General features: G+C 41.5%; 1 protein-coding gene across 3 annotated transcripts in view; it reads left to right on the top strand.

Moving 5' to 3' along the window:
• The first annotated feature begins 368 nt into the window (after positions 1 to 368).
• gpm6bb (glycoprotein M6Bb) overlaps positions 369 to 17,769 on the top strand; it is a 51,385-nt gene continuing 33,984 nt past the window's right edge. For all 3 annotated transcript variants that reach the window (XR_009791031.1, XM_061791604.1, XM_061791605.1), the window contains exon 1: positions 369 to 519. Coding sequence is in view for 2 of the 3 variants with exons in the window: in XM_061791604.1 (XP_061647588.1) it covers positions 516 to 519 (4 nt within the window). In the remaining variant the exon portion in view is untranslated. The remainder of the gene's footprint in view (positions 520 to 17,769) is intronic.

The raw sequence follows: 17,769 nt of genomic DNA, 5'->3' as shown, positions 1-17,769 counted from the left end.
TTCAGAAAAAAATATTTGTTGGACAGTACAAAGTCAGCTTGCTCACTGAAGGTCCGCCATGCGATCATAAAATGCTAACATTAGCCAAAATGTCCACCCTATCAGCAAGCTCACATATTATTCTGCTGTTTGCAGGGCTTTATAAAAGTGGAGGGGGGGGGGGGGGGGGGGGGGGGAGCGACGTGTGAAATTTTAACAAGTTAATATTTGAAGACCTTGCGTCGAGGTGAAACTAAAACTTGTGTGAGTGCAGCACAACTGTGGAGGGCACCGCGTCTCGGTTTTCCTCGGTCCCCCCCAAATGACTAAATCCGCCCCTGGACCACCCTCGCCTCGCTTCTGATCCTAAACCCCTCCCACTCGTGCCGGTGACGTCACCGGGGCTGTCTCCAAAGTGTTCGCGAGCGTCCAGTTGACAGCGCGCATCTCAGGACTCACACGAAAGGAGCGGTGCACCCAAAAACAACCACGACGACCGCTTGCATCTGACTTGTCACGGGGGCAGATCTTCAAACATGGGTGAGTGCATTCGTGTGGAATTGGAAACAACGGGCTGGCCGCGCGTTTGACTCTGCAAACTTTTGCTCGTGTCTCATCGTCAGTTTCAAAAAAAAAAAAAAAAAAGTAAAACAAATTGAAATGCCATTCAACTGTCAAAAGGCGTGTTCCACAATAAGAACAGCGTCCACGGTGAGATTGAGTCGAGGAAAGCGATTAGAGAGATTAAAGCGCTGCAGGATTGTGTGCGCGATCGCTCGCCGGACTCTCTTGCACTTTTGTTCTTTTATTATTTTTGGGGAATTATCATTGCTGGCATTTTCACGATCTCACACTGGATGCACGCCTTTGCTGATCAGTACTCGGCGATCGATCAGCGGTGAGATTCAATCACTCAAGTGCTTTCATTGTCTCGCAGATCCCGTTTGTTCCGCTCGAGTGGCTGAAAAGTAAATAAAAGTCACAGTGCATTCATGTATTGATGGAACACTGTCACATGTTTTTAATATTATTAATCTCTCCCCACGCACACATCCCAGCCAACCAACACACTCTCTCACACACACACACACACACACACACACACACACACACAAAATCTGAATCAGCACTATGCTGTGCCCCAAATATGGATTGTTTACTAGGATTAATAAGGGACAAATATTCTTTGAAAAATGCTTAATTTAGGTGGAAATATCCTGGGATAACACTGTCCAACTCTTTTAAGCGATTGTTTTTATAGGGTGTGAAAATGCCCTGAAAAATGTATTGCCATTATTCTGTACACGTAATATTTCTATGTTTACTGAAAAAAAACTTTGTCATGTTAATAAAATGTAAATATTTTTTTTATATATTTTTGTAATACTAATGCAGCAACAATATTGTTGACAGGAAAAAAATTACAACCATTGTAAAAAAAAAAAATAATTAAAAATAAAAAAAAAATAATAATAAAAAAACCACAATAATGAAATTTGAAAAATCCTATAACCAGATCAGCGCACAATGAAACAAAATTTCCATGGTCCAAAATTTGGGTGGAAATCAGTTGATGAGTCATCGTTGTGCAATCCTGCAAACAAATCCTGACCTTCCAAGAGCTCACAATCTTCTACCGTTGAATTCTTACGGAAGAAATGAAACTTCTAGCTCAAGGCACGACTGTATTTAACATCCTAACAAAGAAGTTAAGCACTGTGCAACAAACATAACCAAACTTAACTTTGATCACAAGTATGGGTATGGTTAAGCAAGTCTGTAATTTATGTCATAATCCTTGATGAGTTAAGACTTGTTCTTCTTTTGCAAAAACGAAGAAAAAAAGAATCAATGATGAATTCCTTTTTGCTCAAAGAACTGAACTCTTCGGGGTTGTTCCAATTTTCGAGGTAAACAACAACAAACCGTCCTGGCTTGAGGCTATTTGACCACAAAATGCAATCCCGTGATGCAGCCCTCCATGCTTTGTGAGAATATGTATCGGTGCTCATTAATTCGCTGGGGGGTTCAGACAGAGGCGTCTTTGTGCTCCTAATTTGGAGGCGCTCCTTTGTGCGGCGCCTCCGTTCATGAACGCCCAAGTTGCCCCAATCGCCGGAGAGTCTCACAGCAACACGGCCTCTGAACGGAATCCCCGCACACCCTCCTCTTTCTTTCTTCTTCTACTTCCTCCTCAAACGGTAACCACCATCGTTTTTTTTTTTTTGCGGTTTCACAGAGTGAGAACATCATGGCCTTCAAAGGGCGAATGTAGGACTTGTTTCCTCGGAGTTGAGACATGAGAGCATCATTCCAAGCTAGTTTTCACCCGCGAGTCTTCTTTTTGTGGTCACGTGTTCCCACCATTTTGTCGCACATGTGCTCCGGCTTCCTTCCACATCCCAAACGGAGTTAGGTCCATTGTGATTGGTTGTTTGTCTAATGTGCCTCACGATTGGCTGGCAAGCAGTCCAGGGTGTCTCCCGCCTCTCGCCCAAAGTCAGCTGGGAGAGGCGCCTAAAAAAAGCGGTTGGGAAGTTGAGTTCATCCTCGCTACGGCACAATTCCTCCGTGCTCATTGCGACACTGGCTTGGAAACAGGAGTTCAGAACATTCAGAGACAGATTGTCCAATTCAAAATAATTATTAAAAAGAAAATAAAGGATTAATTGCAAAGAGAAATGCCGAAAAAATGTATAAGGAACTCATTTACAAGTCTTGATGGCTTCAATAGGTGCTGCTGTTTTTGGTTAGCGACAGTGTTTAAATTGGCTCAACTCCATAATGTCCGCGTATGAATCGACATAATTACGATTACAGTCTGTTTTTTTTTTTTTTCTAATGGTGAAAAAGGGAGGTGTCTATTTGCGGATCCAGTTGACACACCCAATGACTAATTGTTCATCACGGTGTCCTCTTCTTAATTTTTAAAGATATTCAATTACGTCAAAGCTCAGTATTACCCACAACACATTAAAAACATGAGTAGATACGTGCACAATTTTATCCCTCAGCGGCATCTTTTCAGTTTGTGAAGATTTCAGCACTTCACTTTTACGACCCACTGTAACTAATCGAACGCAGCGCACCGTTTGTACTTGGGATTCGGACTCCCATTGTAAAAGTCACACTTTTCTTCCTTTGCGGAAACTTTTCCTTGCGTTGTGGCCACGCTTTAGGGGAAGTTTATCCGAATCGGCTCCAGATTTTAGGACACGGACTTAAATATGAAGTGAGTGCGTGATGAAATATGTTTTCCAGCTGCTCTTGACAGTGCGGAGGCGTGAAGGCGGTGTCAGATGTTACAGTGCGAGCTCCGAGATCACACACACACATACACACGACACACACATGCTTTGTGAGGATTTGGTGTCTTCCGAGGGGAGGCCGCTGTCTCTGATTTCCACATTCTTGTCCAATCTGTGCGGGGATGCCTGGAAAGTGTCACATCAGCACTGACACACACACACACGCACGCGCACAAACACACATACAGTGGTGGGCAGTGTGCGCCGTGACCTAGCATCCCGAGTCGGAGCAGAGGAAATTATTATTATTTTTTTCCATGCTGAGCATCAACAACGGCAACATGTTGGCCTAGTGGTTAGCACCTCTGCTTCGAACTTCTAGAATTTGGGGTTCAAATCTCAGCTCCGCCTTTGTCGTGTGGAGTTTGCATCGACCTCTCACATTGGTAAAACATGCATGTTATGTTTACTGAGGACTCTAAATTGTCCATACGTGTTAATGTGAGTGGTTGTTTGTCTCTGTGCCCTGCGATTGGTTGGCAACCAGTCCAGAATGTCAGGATGTACCCGCCCACCTGCAACTCTAATCAAGATAAGTGGTATCGAAAATTGATGGATAGCATCAACAACATGTCAAATGATGTAAGGAGTCACTTTGTCTCCGCCGATGTTCCCCTGAGATGCAGAAAAACACACCCAAATAATCATTTTAGTCGCAGATTGAGGCTCTTTTGGCAGCAAAAACATGCTTCAAATGTGCTAACCGCCGATGAATCCACTTTATGTCGCCATTAATCAGCTCTAAACAACATCACGTCTTCAGTCTTATTATGCTCAGTAATGAGGGGGCGTCAATACACTTGCATATTTTCTGGGCTCATTTCCATTTGGAAACCAAAACGTTTATTTTTTTTTTTTTGCTAGGTTTTTTTTAAACCTCCATAGGGAACAATGGCTATATTAAAAACTTTTTTATTTATTTATTTTTTTTTAACATTTGAACATTCCTATCTTCCATACGAGTGTAAAAATAAATTAACCACTGTAAAATTCAACTAAAATAAAGTAAAACTACTCACCTTTTGAGGACACCCAGCCGACTTTTATGAGTTGTGTTGGAATTCCCAAGTGACGAGTTCAAGCACAAAACCCGATAAAGTGTCATTTAGACAAAAATAGACCTACTAGCAGACTGCCTACCACAGCATCGTTCAATGTTGCATTTCCTAACCCTGCAAAACCAAACAGCTATAGTGTAAAATAAAGGTTTTATTTCAGAAACCGACAGGTGTCATACAAATTTTGCTGCAGCTACTATCATCTCTGTTTGAGCCAAACACAAGCCCATACGTTTTTATGTCATCACTTACGTCTTCAAACATGTCGGCGCCAAAGATTTCTCATGAACACATTCACTGCCATTGACGGCTTTAGAAGTCAAATATCCATGTTAACTGGGAAGGCTGGCTACGACAGCTTTGATTGCGCTTGAAGGTGAGCGTGCAATCTTAATTTCTTAATTTAAATTTATAATACCCAAAATGACTTTTAATCCCGTGCTTTTTGTTCCTCCCTGCAGCATCACTGCCGTGCCGCTTGCATGTTAATGTTCTGGAAAGTTGTGACCTGTTAAAAGACAAAGCAAAGCCTCTTGACTATTGTGACTTGTGAAGTGATTGGAATAGAAGGTCCTGACTGGGGATGCCTGCGCTCAAGCATGTGCAATGGCCTTGACCCCTACTTGGAAGCCTGTTGACCGAGTGTGATTGTGTGTCATTTGGCCTTGTTCAAGGATCCGCATGGTCCAAGTGCCGGTCCAATACGGTAGCACCTTGACTTACGAGTTTAATTTATTCCGTGACCAAGCTTGTAACTCGTGGCAGTTTCATAAATCAACAAAAAAGCTGGTTGAACACGCACGAAAACATATGCAAGATCCATGCCTGAAATTGGACAGGAAGTCGGCCATTTTGGGTTGAAGTAGCCATTTTGAGTGAATTGCTTTGATTAACTACTAATAGATAATTCGCCCAAACAAGCTCCAATTGGAAACAGCTACACTAGAAAGATGGCCGACGCTAAGTTGCAAAGTTGCTACTCTAGCTAGTGTGGGCAGAACATAGCATTCAAATAATATTTGAGTATGATGTGTTAGAAAAATGGGGTGTGATGATGATCATTGTTGTCTTTCACATTTTAAAGTTAAACTTCATTTTACACGAGCGTGACAAGAATAAAAAAAATAATAATCGAGAATCACCTTTGTCCTTCAAGTGACGACAGTTTGGTTACAATGACATCTTAATATCAACAGTGATTAACCTACTTTTATACTTGAATGACAGTTAAGCTATTACAGTACTTGAGAATGTCTGTAATAAGTCCATTAATAAAGTTATGTGATGATGACAGTTTGACCGTTCCAAATTTGGGCTGTTTGAGTAACTAGTGACTAGTAAGTGACTGCTTCATTTTTTGGAAGCTGGTTAAGACACAATCTGACCTTGCCCAAAAGACTTAACCCTCCTGCCACACGCATGCATAATAAGGCTTTTAATTCTTTTTTTCTTTTTTTTTTCCATCCACATCCACACAATATGTTGGCAGCTAGCACGTCTGCTATTTGCCAGCGACGCAGAGGTCTGGATCGGTGTTTTTGTTCACAGTCAGATGATTGTTCTGGAAGGCCGGCGGGGACAACAATGGAAGCATGCAGCAGATGAACTTTCATTCACACATTCAACAGGCATCCATGCAACTGAATTCCCTTTTACACCGTCACCCTGAACACACATGTGCAGTATGTGAGGAAACATTGATACGGAAGTAAATTGTGTATTTGGTGCTGATAGCCCACAGTGTTGAAGACAGTCAAGTGGTCGCCTAGACACTAAAATCCAGAGAGCCTGGTCCGGATCTGGGTTAGAGGATTAACGCTGCAGGGACGGGACGGGGGGGGGGGGGGGGGGGGGGGGGGGGCGCAATCGGTGGGAGTTGATGACCGAAGCTGATACCTCAAGTCTTTTAGAAAAGCTGAATAAAAGTGACGACTTATAGAATAAAGAGTAAATGAAGTGAGAAATTCATTGGCATAATGTGAAGATGCAATTGGGCTAACAAACCGTTCAGCTTTCAGGGCGTGACTGTGACAAGTCAAGAGGAATTTGCTCATTCGACATAGTGGTCGAGCCGTGACATTGCAAAAGTGCTCTCTATCATATGATGGCCTAAACATGACTAAACGATATAGTGTATTATTATACTATAATACTTGTTTGGTTTTTTTTTTTGGGGGGGGGGGGGGGGGCAGTTGCCATCTTTGCATTAGCCACTTTATTAGCCACACTTGCACAACCTAATCAAGACTTCCCAAAGATATAATACTTTCCATTAGGGATGTTCGGTACCACTTTTTTTCCGACCGATACCAATATGAGTATTTGCTCTCAAGTACTCACTGATACCAATTGTACTTTTGATTCATAACATTTCAATTAACACAATGACTGATAATTATGAAAAAAAAGACCTTTTCTAACTTTTTTGTGTGACACACGTGATGATTCGCTGATGCGTCAAAACGCCGCAGTGAAGTACCAACCACTGAGGAGGAGGACTTACTTTGGCAACCGTCTCGAATACCCGATACCTTGAAAAGATGCCGGTATCGACCCGATTCCGATACCGACCGCACTCGTACACCAAACACTTGTATCTCAAATCCTCTATCCCCATGGAAACAAATACAAATTCCATTTATCCGTTCCAGCCACCCCCAAAAAAACTCCAAAAATGTTTATGTTCTTCATAAGAAACATAACACATAATATTGTACTGTATCTAAAAGCGTACAGTAATAACATAATTAAATAAAGTGTAAGGAATTAACCAGTTTGTGCATCATGATTTCATGCTTTAATTCAACGGACATTGTGCAGTTCCTTCTGGTGTGTGCACGTTGGCTACCAGTGGGCAGTATGATACAAACATTAAATGCGCAAAGTAGACAGTCACAACTAAGTTTAGTAAGCTGCAGTAATTTTAGTCATTTTTCACAGAAGATAAAGAATATATTACTGAGTATTGTTACATTGTATGTCTACATGCATGGCTGCACCATTAGTGTTTAAATACCGGTTGCTTACATGGTTATAAATAGCGCGACATCAATGCTAGTTTTGTTAGCCCTTAAATGGTATTTTGCATTGGGTTTTAGCATTAAGCTAGCGGACTTTCGTAAGGCAAAGACTAAAATTGGCTGAGCAAAGGCTCGCTTCTCAAAAAACTCAAAAGTCGGGTCAATCGTATGCTCAGGCGCCACTGTATACATTAAATACACAGGTGAGCCTCTTAAGACACTGGTCAACCGACAGTTGAGATTTTATTCTATGGGGAAAAAACAACAAAAGCGTCTGTAATGGCAAAAACATTTAATTTAATGGTGATTTGCGCCTTATTTTTAAAATATTCTAAATTGTCATATACTGTAAGAAGTTAACCACTTTTAAATGTAAATGATGGACAAGTATTGGGATGAATCAAAGGACGAATTAGGAGTCTTACTAACGCTTGGTGAGGCCGGTCCTTTTAAAATATCACAAAAAGCCAAAGAAAAAGTGCATTGTCAGCCTGCTCGAACTGCAAAGTTTTGTCTAACTGTTTGACGACAAATAATGATAGATTTCTGTATTGTGTGACATCCGGGACATTGGACTTCAGACTTTCTCAAAACTTCAACCACAATAATAAACACATTATATGACTACCTCTCTGACACTGTCAATCAAAAGTAAGTGTTGATTCAGCTCTTGTATTTTATTTGCTTGTCAAGCCTTCAAGTGAACGAACAGCTGTATGCAATGCGTCCTTTCAGCACCACCGGCAGAAATGAAGTGTGCAGAAGGAGAAGAATCCCTTCCACCTAATTTCTCCTGCAAGTTCATCTGCGTTTGCATGTGTGAGAGAGAGCAGAATTCATTAGTGCGCTCCTCCACTGTGGGGCCTTGCAAGGATTGAGCTCTTGGCCCTGTGCCCGCTTGAGTGTATTCAAGCCGCCACAGATCGGCCTTTGTGCTCGCCGCTTTCTCTTTCTGCGCTGCTGCTAAACAACCGTAAGACAAAAGCATGTTGGGGGTTTGGGGGGGGGGGGGGTGGCACCCGAGGGGGGAACCCGATGAGAAGTGCTCGGTGCTTTGTAGGAAAGCCCGACGGCAGATTGTGGCTGGTGTGACTGTAAAATGGATGCTCGCTGTATTCCTGCAAAGAGATGTTGCAATGGTGCCGTTCGTCGTAAAATTTAGGATGTACTCTAGTGTGAAGGCTTTCTTCAAGTTGTGTCGTTATTCTTAGTACAAATAACTCAGCAACATACTCGGCATATTTTTATGCTTGTTCATTCTTATGGAAATTTGATGTAATATCTCGCCCTGGATTTTTTTTTTTTTTTAATTCTGCCTCCAACCCCATTTTCCCTTAGTAATATGACATTTAGCAGGTACTCTATGTCTATTATGAGCAAACCCACAAAAAAAAAGTCTCATGAAGCAATCGATGTCTGTCTGCAACAGGAAGTCTGCCATTTTGGTATGAAGACGTCATTTTCGAGTCTTTTCCAGGAGTCCATCATAAATGAACTTGTCCATTTTGGAAAATTCAATCCACCAAGCCAGTTTTTCATTGGAACACAACATTTGGTAGGCATGTCTATCACAAGCAGATCCACAAAAAAGTCTCATGCGTAAAAACACAAGAAGTCTGTGGTTTAGTTTGAAGCAGGCATTTTCGAGTCATAACCAGAGGTCCTTCAAAAATGAACATTTTGCTTTTTGTTGTTGTTGCTTTTGTTGTTGTTTTTTTGAAAATCCAATTCCCCCCAAGTCAGTTTACCGACAAAATCTGGTCAGCAAGTCTCTCAAAAGTACGTCCACAAAAAGTCCCGAAAAGACAGCAAATCTGCCATTTTGGTTTTCCCCATATACAGGACAGAGAAGATTTTGTCGTGTTGTGATTACATTTCAACCATGTAACTACTCAAATGTGTGATGTTCAATTGTAAAGAATTTTAGTTTTTGTCATTATGTGTAAGCACGGTGACGAAGTTTGATGACTTCAATCCCCCATTCCAGTTTCACTTCCAGGCGTTTTCATCAACGAGATTTTGTCTGACTGCTACTAAATTGTTATCAGGAATACGAGACAAATAAGCGAGGCTAACTGCGAAGGATTTGAGTTTTCGTCGTTGTGTGTGGGCGGAGCATGACGGCGAAGTTCGATGACTCACCCTGATGTTGTGCTCCCGGGCTGCCAGAGTTAAAGGCCACTGCACACACCTGCTTTCTCTCTCACTTGTTTCCATGCGAGAGCTCTCATTGTCTGTTTATAATCCTCGGGAGGAAGGCGCGATAGGCCCACAGGAAGTGTCTCTGCCAAGCTGTCGAAAGCCTGCAAAAGTTGAGCTTTTTGTGCAGCGACAGATGCTGGCTGGAAGGCAACAGCAGAAGGGGGGGGGTGGCAATTGCTTGAACAATTGCATTTTTAAACAGGGTACATTGAAATATGACAGGTATTTGGGAGATATTTGGCAGCGGTCCTATCTGTTTTGGTGAAAAAAATGGCAGCAAACAGCAGCTTTGGGGGCGGAGAGGAAATCTCAGATGTGGGACCCCGCAACCACGCGCAGACCCAATGAGGGATTTTTTTTCACGTTATGAATATTACATCAATGTCTCCGAAGTCATTTTAAACTTTTGACCCCCACTGTATGGGAAAAGACTTCTGCAGCTTCTGCAATGTGGAGAGCTACTTTTTACTGTTCTCAACTTGGGGAATGTTTGTACGTGATCTTACACGATATGGACAAAACTCAAAGGACGCACTTCCCAATCAATTCATCAATAAATCAATCAATCATTCAATCAATCAAAGGTTCGATGTGACCTCTTAATGGACTGACAGTCTGAAAAATCGTATGCAATTGTGAGAACTGTTTATGGAAGCTTCTTTTAAAGGCATGCTTGGATGAGTTTGGTGTGGAAGAACATCAGCTCAACCTCATCAAATTGGGATGACCCACGACAGAGATAGTGAATAAGACCCCCAGGGGGTCCTCTGCCATTCCTACTTGCAGATCCTCTCCAGTCCTGTCAGGTTGGATGGTGAACATTGGTGGACAGCCATTTTCAGGTCTCTCCAGAGATGCTCAATTGGGTTTAAGTCAGGGCTCTTGCTGGGCTATTCAAAAACAGTCACGGAGTTGTTCTGAAGCCACTCCTTCGTTATTTTAGCTGTGTGCTTAGGGTCATTGTCTTGTTGGAAGGTGAACCTCCGGCCCAGTCTGAGGTCCTGAGCACTCTGGAGAAGGTTGTTTTTTGTAACCTTGCCACAATTCTGTCCCTGAGCTCTTCAGGCAGTTCCTTTGACCTCATGATTCTCATTTTCTCTGACATGCACTGTGAGCGATGAGGTCGTATATAGACAGGGGTGTGGCTTTCCTCATCAAGTCCAATCAGTATAATCAAACACAGCTGGACTCCAATGAAGGTGTAGAATTATTTTAAGGATGATCAGAAGAAATGGACAGCGCCCGAGTTAAATATATGAGTGTCACAGCAAAGGGTCTGAATACTTATGGCTGTGTGCTATTTCAGTTTTTCTTTTTTAATAAATCTGGAAAAATTTCAACAATTCAGTTTTTATTTCTGTCAATATGAGGTGCTGTGTACATTAATGAGGGGGGGGGGGGGGAAATAACTTAAATGATTTTAGCAAATGGCTGCAATATAACAAAGAGTGAAAACTTGAAGGGGGTCTGAATAGTTTCCATACCCACTGTATATTATTTTAACTTATATTTAAGTGTTTTGAGGAAAATACTGAAATGTAATGAAATGTGAAAAAAGGCCTCCTCTCTCATACATTCCATACATCTGATAAATGCCTGGTACTCTGCGTTTGAATAAATAAACATTTAGTCATCTAACAGACCGGCAGATCCTGGTGGAAAGAAACAATGGCATTAATTAATGATACACTGTAATAACGTTATTAATGTCATTACAAGTACAGCTGTCAGTGTTTATTTATATTTCTCCTCCGGTTTTAATGGATTGTTCACACAGTGAGAGTTAAAAGTCTGCATTAAAGTGGAGTCCCAAATAGATTTCACTTTTGGAGGGCTGGCTGCCTCTCATCGCTCAAAGCAATAAGGCAATGGATTGACCCACTCTCACAAGGGGTCAGTGAAGTGTACACAGCTAGAAGCGTCCATCGGCTACTTGTTAGGAGCCTCTTTGCCCTCGTCTGGGCCCGGCTGGGGCTATTAGCGTCAGGCTCAGGTTAGGTTTTTGTCCTTCTAGGATCCAGCATCGGCATGCGGGGCTTTGCCCACCTTATGGCCCAGTAATTGAATTAAAGTGGTCCCCTGATCCACTTTGCTGTGACAAGTTGTGGAGAGTTGGGAGGGGCTGCTCGTGGGGGCAAGGGGCATCCAGGAGGGGTTTGAGACTGGGCCAAGTGTTGGGTCAGGGGTTAGAGGTTGGTGGTACGAGGTTGAGGACAATAGCGGAAGGAGATCCCAGGAGGGAGCGCTCCGTTCATGGGAAACACCTCTCAACACCCCCACACCCACTGCTTGCTCCATTATGTCTCTATCGTGTGTGTGTGTGTGTGTGTGTCAAGGCAAGCAGCTGGATTTTGAGAATGTTTGTGTTGACGTGACGCTCCTGTGGTGTCAATGACGTCGCCTTGTTTCCCATTGCAAAAACAATCCTATTTTGTCACCCTTTAAAAAGATCTGTCGTCAGGCGGATTGCTGGCATCTCCAAAATCGTCACTTTTCATTTTTGCAAGACATATTTTTGCATTGTTTGACTCCCATCATCTTATGCCATATTTGTCGAACCGAGAAGTAGCCACGCAAACGAACGCAAATACCGCACGCCGCAAATATTTTCCCACAACGTTTTGGCGTGGACGTGCGTACCGACGTTGGAAGCGAGGTCCAATTCTGATACCTCTGGTCCAGAAGAGGCCCGCATCAGTTTAAACTGTCATGTGTGGATGTGCACTGAGCGCGCGTGTTGTAGCGTTTGGCAGAGGACTGCACGTGCTTGTGGTCGTAATCAGCAAGGGGTGAATGACGGTTCATGGTGCACGACCACGTAAGTGATAACAGATATCGGTCCACTGTGTCAACATATTGTTCAACCGTAAAGGGGAAAATATCTTTTTTTTTTTTTATTAAAAAAAAAAAAAAAAAGCTGCTTTCATGAGTTTTCTCACAATGGTGGACTTTAGCTATAACGTAACAAAGCTGCGAGGACAAGATGAAGACCTTTAAACTCAAGCCTGCTGATTGGCTGTTGTTCTGAGCTAAATATAAAGACGCTTATGCATGTCAGGGATTAACCACACGGAATGAGATTTACTGTCAATTAAGGATTGGAGACATGTTGGATGTCATGCAATGACAGGAAAAACGATAAGTTCAATTATAGTATGGAAAAAAAAAGGATTTTTTAAATGAAATTTAATGATTAAAGAATAATAATAAAAATAACAACAATAATAATAATAATTAGTACAATTTTAAAATCCATTTGAAATGTTCAAAAATACAAATAAATCAGCGTTATTTTTAAATAATTATTCTATATGATTATATTGTATATTTTTTATATAACAAAAATAGTAAAACAAAATTAACTGAAAACAAATATGTTTACGAGGTTAACATTTTCCCTATATTGCACTTTTCAATGCTGTGTGTGTGTATTTGGTATAAGACTTTTCTGGAATGTAAGATCAATATGAATTGGGTCAACGCAAGCTTATTATCCTCCATTATCCTAAGTGGAAAATAAAGGTATATTTCTTTCGCAGTAATGTTTTTTGTCAGCTTTGTAACATGAGCTCACTGTAGCCAGGAAGCAACAGTTTGTGTTTTTCAGAAAAGTGCAAAGAATATTCACAGAAAATGCAATGACTGCTGCAAATTCCTCGTTTAAATTAATCGATGAACATCTTTCAATTGTCGGTTTGTACATTGTAACATCTTTCCAAGCATGCCTACAGTAACACGAAGCATCTGTCTAACACTTTTCCTGCCACGTGCCGCGAGCCAAAACCGCAGCGCCTGTGGATGAGCCGCATATTCAGTCTTTCTGTTTTATTTGTATTTTTTTTGGAAAGAATGACTGAAGGAAAACATGGCTGGAGACCATTCCCAGACCTATTAAGACAGTAACACAAACTGGCAATTACAATGGTGCTGAGTCAGGCACGGTTCTTGGCCATTGTTTCATCAAAGGCTCTTAATAACAGCAGGAAAGGGTTGAAATTTGAGGAGCAAAACATTACTTTAGTGCTGCAAAATGTTCCTTTTACTTTGGTGCCTCGTACACATGAGGCCGCCTGATCTGCACGTGACTTTACCTGATCTGCTACGGAAGTTATATGGCAACACCAGTGGGACAAACTACGATGTGCAGTGCTATTATTTGACTTTTTACACAATTGGTGCATTTTCTATTACGCTTGTCCTACGCTTGGTACACCCTGGACTAGTCGTACAGCAACCACAAGGCTCGTTAAAAAAAAAAACCATTCACACTTACACCTATGGACAATTTCACGTCTTAAGTGAAGCTAACAAGCATGCTTTTGGAACATGTGAGGAAACCAGCAACCAAACATGCAAACTTAGCACTTCTGCCTCAAAGTCCTGAGGCTCGGGGTTAAAATCGAAATCGAAATCTAATCCAAAATATCCATCCCACTTTTCAGTACCCTGCTTGAGGTACTTGACTTGGATGGTAATGTGTAGAATGGAGCTAAACACATTGACGCCTGTGATTTGTGAAGAAAGAATTGGAAGTGGAATTGGAAGTAGAATGTGAAGAATTAAAAAAAAAATAATTTAAAAAAATGCTCTGGATTGTTTATGCCATCAAACAATTAATGCTATTTGAGTCGTTTGCACTTCTCCATGTCACATTTACAGTCTGACACACCATTAAATTTTTTTTGGCAAAGCTACAATGACCATGTGTACTTTATAGAGTCTACTGTACACACTGTAACTCTAAAGTCAGTAGGAAGAACGCAGACATCTGGCAAGTAACCTCAGTTGGGTGCTCGCTCTGTAAGCTTCTGACTGCAGTAAAACAACACAGGTCTTCTGATGATTAACAGTCATGCACACGCGAGCGTAAAATGCGTTGCAAAAGAGCCTTTGAAGACGGTAAAGCGGAGACGGATGCGTTTCTCTTTTCGCTGAGCCTGAAACAGGAACGAGGCTTCTTATTAATCAACTCCTTGTGGTTATTTCGTCCTGCTTAGATAAAATTCCACTTTCTCAGACACGGAACCCGTCACCTCAGTCGAGATGGATCGGTTTGTTGCTGAATACAACCTGAAACTAATGGATAAGCCTCTGTTCCTGTTTTTCACATATTGAACTTGTATAGTCTGTGAAAAGTGGGTCAGTAAAACAAGTGAATGGATCGCTGTAATGAGTTTGTGTCCTGTGCTTTTGTTTAACCAATCAATGAGTTTGATTGGAGGCAGACAGTGAGTGGTGTTTAGAATTGTGTCACTTCAGTACATGGTACTTACCACTGGACCACCGCCAGTGGACCACACCCTCAGCGCTTCTCGGTTCTGATGCCACGACCGGGCTTTTGTCACGACGTGCTGAATGGCACCGACGCAACAGCTGCCTGGGAACGGAGGGTGCAGGTCTTTTGTGGGCGACTGAGGAGCATTCACTGCCGCCAATCTCGCTGTGTGAAAGCCACAATGAGGCCTTCTCTGTTTCTCAGTTGGGCCTTCATCGTCATTCACGTGAAGACTCGAGTGTGCAATTCCCAGACTTGGCTAGTCTTATCTAATTCAAACTCTTTTTGCCTCTGGTAACAGTCCAAACGAAATTCATTCCAAGTTGTTCAAATTTAGGATCAGTTTTCTTTATAGAAAGTCTATTGATTTATGTTTCAAGACCCACAGAATATTGTTGTGTAATGTTCTGTGACAATATAAGCACTGAAGAAAAAGTAGGGGAAAAAAAGTTTTCAAAAAGTTTGTTTCTTGGTTTTTCCGTTCTATAGTAGCCTAATCAGCAGTAGAGCATGGGTTTATTTCACCTAAAAAACACATTTCTGACCAAAAAGCAGAGAAAATTAGCTTTATGTGAAAAATAACATTTGACGCTCATATTGTTTGCTTTGTTGAAACCTCACACTAAAAATACAGTTCTCCTCTTCTCTTCTTCTCGAAAGACATACTTGATGAATTTATTCGGCAGTAGCAGTAAACACTTAATTTCAATTGACGAATATAAACGTCCACGGCAGTGAATGAGTTAACTGTACAGTCAAAGTCTTTTACAAATGCAAGAATGTGACTTTTGCTATTGTTGTATAACGGGGTGTCTAATACAGCACTTTCATAGCAAATCTTATCGTGAAAAATGCACAGGTGCTAGGAGGATATAGGGGAAATAAAACTTATTGACTTGCTTAATTTGAACAACCAAACTGCCGGCATTTATTTAATACAGTAATTATTATTTACTTCCCTCACTGTCTTTTGTTTTGGTTTTCAACCTTGGGTTGAAAATGTAGACCCCCAAAAATAAAAGTCAGAGCGCTGAGAAAATAAGAAACAGAATATTGTTCATTTACCTGGGTCATGCGTTATCATGAAATTAAATGCAATATCAATTTCTTATCGGTGCGATGTGAAAACTTGAACAAACGATGTCCTCCAAGCTGGCAAAATGCATACAACAACCATGACTTCACCATATTTGAACATACAACCAACAACCAACATTTCAAGGTTAAATACCATGACATTAGCAAAATGGCTTCTACAACATGTAGCTTCACTTAGCTTGATTAGCATCATTAGCATAGCACAGCACAGCAACTCACCTGCGCATGCAATTCAATGTACAGTCTTCTGCAGAACTCCCTGTAACACGGTTTTGGTAAGCCTTTGTTTAAACCTCATTTAAATAAATTAATTAAATTAATTAATTCAATTTTTAATGTATTCTCTTTATGAAAAAGAACAAGGTAAAAGCAAAGCTGGATCTGGAGTTGATCTGTAATATTAAGTCTCACGTGATTGGTTAAAATCTCGCCAGGTGATTACCCCTCCAGTATTAGAATTCAATCATTAAACTGCAGATGTTGGTACTGAGTGTATGGTATAAATTTGGTGTACAGAATTTGAGACAGCAAAATTTGAAATGCTAAACGCTTAGCAATCGCGATAAGCATTAGCGTGCTAGTGATTACCATTTTCGGTAAAAAAAAACAAAAACAAAAAAAACTAACTACCATATATGTACATTATACATCTAACAGTGTCACTTACAGACACTCCTTTGTCGTTTTTGGTCAAGTTTATCATTGGTCCATAACTGCGTCCGTCTGCAATCAATGTCCTTTTGAAACACATGTTCCAGGCGGAATTTTTTTTTTTTTTGGTCGTGGTGGAGCTTCGAGGCAGAAATTTTGGGTCGGCCCTTTTTTTGAAGTCGACTTAGCCGACCGAGGTCTTTGACTTTTTTTTCCCAGCCCTAAAATAATTTGAAATGAAATAAAATAAAATAAATGAAAGAATTTGAAAAATACTTCTATACCGTAAATATTAAAAAAAAAAAAAATAGTAAATATGGCGGAAACTGAGCGTCCTTCCTTGTGATGCTGCACAAACTAGTTAATTGCACGATTTGTAAGCTCCAAAACTGTCGTAAACTGAGGACCCCCTGTTGATACTAATGATCCCATTTGAAATCCTTTTTCCATGTTTGCAGAGGGGTTGATGCTGATTACTGCTTCTCTCCTTACCTTGAACCGTCTTTTGTGTATGTTTTTGAGCTCGTGGTACGATTAGATTTTGGCCATTACAAAATAAAGATCCAATAAACATCTTAATATGACCATATAAAGAGTTCAAACAAAGCATCTCGTCTTTACAAGCATGATGTCAGCTCTCCGCGGTGTTTAACAGGGCCGACCGTGAAAAAAAAGTCTCAAGATTAGTGTGGCCATTTGTTGTTGTGTTGTGGGATCCCTGCTAAGTTCGCTTCCCTGACCCCTGAGGCTCCCCCTTTTTCTCCAAAGTCTGGTACCCGTGAGAAGACCCCACTCCAGCCTCCCTCCTTCGTCCCCCCCTCCCCACTGAAAGGCCTTTCTCTCATTAGCATGCCCCCGGGGGCCGCTCTCCACGCCGTTGCCAAGATCCTCTTCCCCCGTCGCGCTGGTCATCCCTCGCCATCGGCCCTCGCCTGTCTGTTATTTTTAACAAGCTGCTTTGTCTGCAGCGTCTAAACATCACCACCTCTTTGTGTTAATCTTCAACTTGTTCGCTGTTTTACCCAAATATGAGCTAGACAATCACAACAGTGACATGTAACCCGTCACCCGCACCTCTTTGACTGACCTCACAGTGGAAATGCAGAGCTACTTGACGGCTCAAAGTTGGGGTCATACTTGTGTTCACATCCTTCCGTCAGGAATCTACTTGCATTGAC

Source organism: Phyllopteryx taeniolatus, chromosome 12, assembly GCF_024500385.1.
Source record: "Phyllopteryx taeniolatus isolate TA_2022b chromosome 12, UOR_Ptae_1.2, whole genome shotgun sequence".
Classification (NCBI taxonomy): Eukaryota; Metazoa; Chordata; class Actinopteri; order Syngnathiformes; family Syngnathidae; genus Phyllopteryx; species Phyllopteryx taeniolatus.
This window is presented reverse-complemented; position numbering and strand designations above follow the sequence as displayed.